Source organism: Pistacia vera, unplaced genomic scaffold, assembly GCF_008641045.1.
Source record: "Pistacia vera cultivar Batoury unplaced genomic scaffold, PisVer_v2 Contig26, whole genome shotgun sequence".
Lineage (NCBI taxonomy): Eukaryota > Viridiplantae > Streptophyta > Magnoliopsida > Sapindales > Anacardiaceae > Pistacia > Pistacia vera.
This window is the reverse complement of record NW_022196068.1, coordinates 79,862-89,081: the sequence shown is the minus strand read 5'-3', so window position 1 is coordinate 89,081 and position 9,220 is coordinate 79,862. Positions and strand designations below refer to the sequence as shown.

At 34.7% G+C, this 9,220-nt stretch overlaps 1 protein-coding gene across 1 annotated transcript; it reads left to right on the top strand.

The window, feature by feature from the left end:
- Nucleotides 1–1,502, top strand: LOC116132729. The gene is made up of 3 exons (XM_031418390.1): nucleotides 1–247; nucleotides 1,009–1,070; nucleotides 1,193–1,502. Exons 1-3 carry the CDS (start codon nucleotides 169–171, stop codon nucleotides 1,397–1,399), a joined length of 348 nt encoding a protein of 115 aa, XP_031274250.1. The 5' UTR covers nucleotides 1–168; the 3' UTR covers nucleotides 1,400–1,502.
- The last annotated feature ends 7,718 nt before the right edge of the window (nucleotides 1,503–9,220 follow it).

The window sequence follows — 9,220 nt, the reverse complement described above, 5'->3', positions numbered from 1 at the left end:
CCATCAGATATAAACTTATTGCTCTTCACGCCTCTCTTTACTACAAGCACCAACTCTCTCTCTCTATTTCCTTACTTCACAGTTACAGAGAGGCAAAGAAACCCATTTCCATCCCAGGAAAAAAACAGCATTTATATTTCTTAAGTGAGTGCTTTTACAAACACGAAAATGATTAAGTTCTGGGTTCTGTTCTTGGTGGCTGAGGCAACCTGTGTGTTCCTGATTATCAATGCTTCTTCTACTCATGGTAACTCTTTTTATCACTTCTTTGCTTCCTGCTTCAAATTCTATTATGGTTTTGTTCACTTTGTTTTCCCAGAAAATAATGCTCCAAACTTGCTCGTGCCTCGCCTGTTAAAGTAATAACATTAACATCAAACAACTAAGACAATGTCTTGCTTTAATAATTCGAGTGTAGGGTCTAACTTGCTATATAAAGGAAACTTTTATCTGGTTGTTGACACTAATTCTGGGCTTGCACATGGAACCTTTACTTCTTTGCTTTATAACTGAGAGTGGGGATCAAACTTTCTATATATAGGAAACTTAACCTTCATTCATGAACGCAAATGCTAGGCTATGTACATGATGTAACCCTTGCCAATTATGGCACACTATTGTGCTTTTGAAGCAATAAGCACATTATCACCAACCTTATCATATTTTATGCTTTCACACTGTACAGAACATCACATCAAATTAGAGGTTAATTATCATCAGAGAAATGGAAGTTGAGCGTCAAACATTCTCTCTGAGCTATCCTGTAACCCTTCTACATGCTAAAGTTTCATATGACTTTCCCATTAAACTAAGTTATTTAATCAACAACGGTAAGATAGCCAGGATTTTCATGCCAAATTTGACATTGGATAATGGCTGATTATGTCAAATCAATAAAGTCTTGCCATTTATATCTTGTGTACACTTAAAACTTTGATTTGGCAAATACATATCCCAGTAATGTCTATATTCTAAGTAAATGTATGTACATTTTTTGAATGATCACAGATATGAATTCCTTCATCAGTGGCCATAGTGTGACAGCAATTACATCAGTCAGTGAACCGACGGTACACTTTTATTTTCATATATTCTCCATTACTATGCTGAGACGAAGGGTCTATCTTCATGGCATCCAAATGTAGTTCTAATTTCTTTTGACAGTCTTTCTTACTTAATTTCCCAAGTCCAGGAGGGAAGCAATACTCGGAGTAAAATTAACCAGGACCACATGAACTTGGAGGATTACCAACCCGTTGATCCAACTCCAAGGTCATCAGCTGCGATAACATCTGGACCTATTGAGCATGGCACTCCTGTCATGCCTTACATTCCAAAGCTGACACCTCCAAATAGTCCACAGCCTGATGGCTCACCTTTGCTTCCTCCACCAGCTTAAAACTTTCAATGAAGGAATTCCACTGTGAATTGGTTATTCCATGTTAAGATAATTCTTACTTTTTTAAATTAATGAACTTTATTAAGGTCTAATGCTCATTATGCTGTTTCAAGGCTAATCAACTGTCAACTCTGTCTGTGTAAAAGTGGAGGACTTTTAGAATTTTTATAGTTGCAAAAATAGTTATTAGCCTGTTTCCTTCTACCATGTTAATAGTCTTCATGAAATTGATGCATGTTATTAATTTGTTCTTTCAACATTATCTTCTTGTCTGCATACCAAGAAAATATATTTTTTCTTTTCTTTTCTTCATTGACAAGATCAAATGGCTCAACTTTTCACTATGTTTTCACATATGTAAAAAACTATATGAGCATAATGTTAATTCGCTTATAATGTTTCCATATATCAGATAACAGTGAAGGAATAGGATCCGTACTCTTCAGCTTTACATCGCATAATTGAATAAGTTGCAGGTGAAATATATCCATTGGTGAGATATTTTATGTTGAAACTTTGGATGCTATTTTTTCCTTTAGGACATGACAGTTCAATGCTTAAATGATAAAAGGAACTGATCTATGTTTGAAAAGAAACCAAAAGGGTGCAGCTAGAAACAGCTTAAAAAGGAAGAAATCTTAGTCAAGAAGCAGGTTGGTTTTGGATCATAGCAGTCACTTTGGCTTGTATTTGCTTTTTTTCTGAATTGTCCAACTGTTGTAATTTTCGTTTGCTTCTCACGCAATTTAACTTTTGTAGTGTGGTATGGTATCCATCTCTTCTCAAATGTGCCAAAGAATAGAATGAAAATAGTGGGAAGCATGTGCTAAAGCTTGTAATTTATAAAATCTCAATTGACAAGTGGGCTAGGGATAGCTCCCTCAAAAGTTCCTCTATTCTTTAGAAAAGGAAACAATAAAGATAGAATCTCTGGTTCTAAGAAAATCCATTGCCAACCTAATTGAATCATAAACCACATTTTAATCATGGGCACTCACATGTTCAAAAGTCATTATTTTCCGTTTTTCAAAGATTGTAAGTTCAGCAGGAACTCCAGTTTCAAACTCAGATTTGCAAAGCAAATGCGGAGAATTTATGGTTACCCACGAAAAAAACAAGGAGTTCCGATTAAGTTAGTGCATTTCAATTTCTGATATGAATCAAACTTAAGAATACGGGGTTTAAGAAAAAAGTAGAAAGTAGCATTCACTAGTGTTGAAAAGTGGGGTTGAAGTGAAAAGGAGAAGGAAGATAATTGTGGTAAGGTTATTATCAAGTGGGCAAAGCAATTAAGCAACCAAATATGTGTGTATAAATAAACATCACTTAGTGGGTATGTTATATCACTTTCAAACCAATTACACTATTGAGTGTGTCTTAAGTCACATGCCCACAACACTAAATTTTCAACTTTCATTATGTCACACTATAGCCATAGCTTAACAAACAAAAAGAGATTAAAATTTAAATAATGAACCACCATCTTACAAGATATTGTAAATAAAAGTTATAGGGTGAGAGTGAAGGTGAAGAATTAGATGAAATACCTCTGGGTGACCTAATGTTTTGATAGAGATTTTTATGTGTATTATTCAAAAGGTCTAAAATTCGATTCCATCATCAATTACTAATAAGGTAACCATTGGAATTATTACTCAGCTAATAATTCTTGAAAAATTATTTGAAATACGCATAAATCGGTCCAAATAATTGGTTGATTAAAAAAAATTAAGATGAGATGAGTTGTTAATTGGTTTTAATTGTCGGTTATTAATCTAATCATATATCATAAACCATTAGTCATTAGTCATTAGTCGTTAATCAATCATTGAATTTGTTTGGTTACATGTGGATTTAGTAATCTAACACCCGTATCATTGCTCTGTCACTTTTATGTCTTGCTGCGATCCCCTTTTGTTGCTTTTTGGTACTCTTATACTTGGGATAATGACAATTTCATCCCTGTGGTTTTGGCTTAATTTCTTTTAGTCTTGTATAATTGTTTGGTAACATTTTGGTTTCTGTTAGAGTTAGTCACATTTGGTCCCTAAAGTTTGGAAATGATAGGGACCAAAACGTTACTGATACCTGACACTAGGGACTAAAATGTTACTTAAAAATTCTACAAGACTAAAGGATAGTTAAACCAAACCTTAAGAATGGAATTGTTATCCTCCCTTTACCCACTCACACATTGAGAATACAGAATTTGGAGACATTTTATTCAAAGGGTTCAACCTAATAATCATGGGACAATGTTATTGGCCTTTAAAATAAGGGTAATTTGTTACATATATTGATTTGTGTATTCGTTAAATTGTTTATAAAGATCAATAATGTTATCAATTTGATAGTATATCTAAAAACAAGCAACGACTTAAAAGGGTATGTGTAATCCAACACTGGTTTGTTTTCGAACTCAAAATATGATTATTTAGTCTTTTAAATAAAAAGTTCTAAGAAAATCTTTGTTGGGTTAAATAAGTTGTAAAACGTAATTGGAACACTATTATTTAACTTAATTAAAATCGATAAATTATTATTATTATTTGTAATGTGGGATTTAAATTATTAATTCTTAATGATAAAATGATATTGCAATTGACAAAGTAAAAAAGATGTGTGTTTATTTATGTATTTATTCACCAAGTTACCAAAATAGTCATCGGTACACATGCCAACAAACTAGTTCACAAGAAAGGGAGCATGTGCTTAAAAAAATGGAGACACACACGTTCATCTTATCTTATTTTAAAAACAATATGTACTATATTATATGTCCCCAATATGACAAATAATATAATTGGATCATTTGTATCACAAGATTTATATATAAGAGTAAACGACTTTTTCTCATGGAAGGTTTGACTTAATGACATTTCTTACTCAAAAAGTTTCAAAACACCATTTTTCCACCAAAAGTTAATATTCTATTATTATCCAAAGTCGATTCTGAACGATGCCGATGGCGAAATCCCTCTTTGTCACCACCATTTAAACCCCATGTCTTCTTTACACAAGACTACTTTCACTCCGATATCTGATTTCTCGTCGATTGTCGGTCACTGTAAAGTTAGAGTTTCTTATTCTTAACTGATTTCCGACGCCAAATATTCAATCCACCGACCTTTACTCTACAAAACCTCTCTTACCTTAGTTCTTGGTAACTCATCGAACTTTGGGTGAAAAAGTGAAATGTATTTTGGATATTAACGGAATATAAACTTGGGGTGAGAAAATGATATTTTGAAACTTTTTGAACGAGAAAGTGTCGTTAAGACAAACCTTGGGTGGGAAAAAGTCATTTACTCTCTCTCTATATATATGCTAAGTTTACCGTATCAATGATGATGTTTTAATTTAACTTAAGAGTGTACTAATTAATATATAAATTAGTACTTAATTATCTTGGTTGAGTGATGAAGAATAAATATAGGAAAAAAATGGTGTATTTTTTTAGTTAGTTGATGTGTTGATTAGATGTATAAATCACAATATGGTTAAGTTAATAAAGACTAACCATATTATACAACTAAGTTGAAGTAACATTACAACAATTAATCAAATAATTATTTTAAGTATGATTAATTTAAAGTATAATACGACCCATCACCTCTCCCATAACCTTAAGTGGACTATCATTGTNATCATTGATGCAAAAGTAAATCAATTCTTACTTTGAATATTCACCGTTGGAACTATTTTCCTATCTCTTCTTAATTGTAATTAATTGGGAAACAAGCGATCTTAATTAATCTTACCATTAAACAACCCTAGACAAGTGCTAAAGATTTAATCTAATGGCAGCCTTAAGAATTAGAGAGATCGATGAAGCTAAACAACACAAACTCAAGCGGTTGTATTTAATTTAGTCGAGTGTTCCTCTTAAGATTACTACTTCCTGACACAGCAAATTAATAACCCTAATTGCTTCACAAGTTAGAGGGATCAAGCAATTACGGATTTGATATCTAACTTAGTAGTAGATTGTACCAAATAATAACCTAGTAGGCCTCCTAGCAATTAAATGAAACAATCATGAAAATAAGCATAGAAGAACATCCAATACTCAAAGCATGAAATTGAACACTGAAATAAAACGGATTAGATCTCACAGTTATTGATTCCGAGGCCTCTGTTTCCTTCGACCAAGTTATAAAAATTAGCCTCTCATGGCCATCACGAAAATTCCAAAGGAGAAGTTACAGAGAAGACCAGAGAGAGGCGTGTGTGTTTTTTCCCGAAAGCCCTAATCTTCCCCTTAACAAAAAAATCCAGTTCAAGTATTTGAATCCCACTAAATCTCCTAAAAGAAATATTCTAATATCCTAAAATAACATTAATCCTAATTTAATTCTAATTAATTGATAATAAGATAAAGTCCTAAAATAAAATAGGAAAGTGTGATTCTGAGCTGTAACTTGCATGCCACATGTCCTCAAATCTTCCAATAATAATCTGCCCAATTGATTTGCATGACAAGGCAGAATGCTCCACGACGTCGGCAGTGTAGGTGCGTCAACTTCAATCCCGATTACAACCTTGATGCAGCGAGTATCCCTCCAAACTCAAAACATGAAAGCTTTAGATTTCTTTCTAATGGTTCCACAGAAGTTTCAATCATCTCAAGCGGAGCTCGGATGAGAGAGTTATGCCCAAATTATGAAACAATGTCGAAACTGTCCGAATTCACTTAATTAGTTCCGTTTTGCAATTAACGCTCCCATTTGTTTCCTAAATCAAAATATAATAATAATAAGTACATTTTAAGAAACAAATAAGTATAAAAGACTAGACATTAAGGGGGATAAATATGACATTTTGCATTCTCATCAGGTTCGTCGTTTGATAATGACTTATCTAATCTCTCCTTTGTTTTGCAGCAATGTCAGGAGACGAACTTGGTGCTCAATTGGGAGAAGTGCCACTCTATGGTTTAGGAAGGAATAGTGCTTGGTCATAGAATTTTAAAGGACAGAATAGAAGTGGATCAAGCAAAGACAGATGTGATTGAGAAGCTGCCACCACCCTCCAATGTTAAAGCAGTTCGAAGTTTCTTGGGGCATGTAACGACTATTTTCTATTCATATTCTCATAAAATATGCATAGTAAAATATACGTAAAATAGCATAAAATTTGGGCCCATTTCTTTTATTGAACATATACATTCTTTATACAAAAGCTATATCATGTACAAAGCATTAAAAGCAGGGTGGACAGTGTAGCCATTTCTCTTCGCTTAACGACGCCCATCCGACCGTGTCCTCACCTAGATCCTGCAAAACATAGAAAACATCAGGGTGAGCACAACTAAGGCTCAGTAAGTAAATCATCTACTCATCTATCCCCGTAACTCTCTCTCTGATTCTTTCCTTACAAGTCTCGTTTACTCTCCCTTTTATAATCTTTCTGTTTTCTCTTTCTCGTAACTCTTTTCTACTAACTCTCTTTAGTAAGTCACGGCCCCATCTGACCGGAGGCACGGCTAGGACTCACTCCCACTCTACGTGACTTGTACTCATTCTAGCCGATCGGACTCGGTTATGCATGGATTCGGAACCCTTGGCCATGTAAGTACGTAAACTCTCTCTCGGGTAAACTCAGGTGTAGCCCTCATCCGCATGCACTCTCACGGGCTACAACACTTCTCTCTGATACACATGCCGCTCTCTCGATGTGGCGTACATGTGGGAATACTCTACCCATTACTCACAGGTTCCCTATCACACAACCTACTTTATTCTCTTGATTAGCACTACTTTCTCTTTGTTCTCTAGTGCTCGATTTCTTTTTCTCTCTATTCTTAGAGTAGCTCAAACTCCATTTCTCTACTCTTTCTCTACTCTCTTTCTCTAATGCATAATTAATGCATATTTAACACATATGGATGACTTATGCTCATTAATGCACTTATGAGATGCAATTATGCCATGTAGCAAAAATTAAGGCTTTCTACTATTACTCATGCTTCTCTTAAGCATTTCATCATACAATTCAAGTGCATATAAAGCTCTACTTAAACTATAACTTTTCTTTTCTTTTTAATCATCCAAAATGGGAGAAAAACTCCCTCATACACTCTAAATCCCTGTCAAAGGAAAACACTTCTATAAAGTTTACTCAAATCTTCCTTCAACCTCAATCAAAACTCACTCAACATCATAAAATCTTAACTCTCATAAAGGAAAACACTTCCAACAATTCATCATGAAGACTCCTCTCAATTTGATTCATCAACAAGCATAATACAAACTCATACATGCATATATATCTACTCAATTTCTACTCAAAAACTTATTCAAATCTCAACTTGGTTGAATTTACTTACCTTGTGAAAAAGTGACTTCTTTAGCACTTTTCCTTTCCCTTATTGTCTTGTCTTCTCTCTATAACTCAAAACAACAACAACAATAACAACCATATAAGACTTCAATATAACTATAAGAAAACTCACATCCAAAGCAAGAATCCTTACCTTAGGATGCTTTAGATGATATTTCTACTCAAAATTACTCAAAAGCACTCTTAAACCCCTTAGAAATCTTGGAACAATTGAAGGCAAAAAGGAGAGAATTGAGAGAATGGATATGGCAGTGGAGAAGAATGAAATGAAGGGTTTATTACACTTAGCCCTTTTTAGGTCATGAGAAAATCAACACTTCCCAACTTTGCCCTTGATCTTCTGTGAAAATTCCATCTATATCCTTTGATTCATTACACTCACACCCCCATACTAACTTATTCTCCATGAAATTTTCTTACATTTTAAACCCCACTTTTCCTGCTAATTAGGGGTAGAATGGTTATTTAACCCTTATGGAAAAATATCTAGAACTCTCAAAACACATTTTAGTCAGCTCGTCGCCACAGCAAAGAAACTTCCGTCGCCCCGGCGAAGAAAGACAGAGCCTACACTGCCTTACTCAAAGCCAACTTCGTCGCGGCGAAGACTACTTTTCGCCCCAGCAAAGACTGCAAATCCAAAATTCCTCAAATCTCAACCAATTTCAAGGCAAACACTCAACCTACTCAACACACAAACTCAATTAAAGCTGAATCGATAAACATTTAAGCAAAACAGCAAATCTTAAGTACGTACCTCAAGTGGGGCGTTAAAGGGCATGTAGGGTTTTATAGACGGTTCATCAAGGATTTTTCTAAGATCTCTAAACCCCTTTGCAATTTATTGATTAAAGATATTGCTTTTGATTTTAATGATGAATGCATGCATGCCTTTCAAACTCTAAAAAAGTTAGTAGTGTCTGGACCTATTATTGTAGTTCCCGATTAGGGACAACCATTTGAATTGATGTGTGATGCTAGTGATTTTGCACTAGGAGTAGTGTTAGGATAGAGGAAAAACAAAGTGTTGCATGTAATTCAGTATGCTAGCAAAACACTCACTGATGCACAATTGAATTACACCACCACTGAAAAAGAATTGTTGGCTATGGTTTTTTCTTTTGATAAATTTTGTTCATATTTGCTAGGTGCCTAGGTGATAGTCTACACGGACCATTCAGCACTCAAGCACCTATTGGTAAAGCAAGAAGTGAAACCTCGGCTGATAAGATGGATCCTATTGCTACAAGAGTTTGAGTTGGAGATACGAGATAAGAAAGGGTCAGAAAATATGGTGGCAAACCATTTGTCAAGGATTGAACGAGCAATTCAGGGAAATGAAGAAGAAACCCAAATTAGAGAAACTTTCCCGGATGAGAAATTGACGAGAGTGGAGGAAGCACCGTGGTCTGCAGATTTTGCAAATTACTTGCACACCACTTGTCAGCGAGAGTGCTCCCCATCGACATGACCGTCCAG

Bases quoted from the DNA above. Each gene is read 5' to 3' on its own strand.
- LOC116132729 (XM_031418390.1), top strand. From the start codon at position 169: ATGATTAAGTTCTGGGTTCTGTTCTTGGTGGCTGAGGCAACCTGTGTG. The intron at 248-1,008 runs GTAACTCTTTTT...GAATGATCACAG, and splicing joins CAATGCTTCTTCTACTCATG to ATATGAATTCCTTCATCAGT. The intron at 1,071-1,192 runs GTACACTTTTAT...TCCCAAGTCCAG, and splicing joins CATCAGTCAGTGAACCGACG to GAGGGAAGCAATACTCGGAG.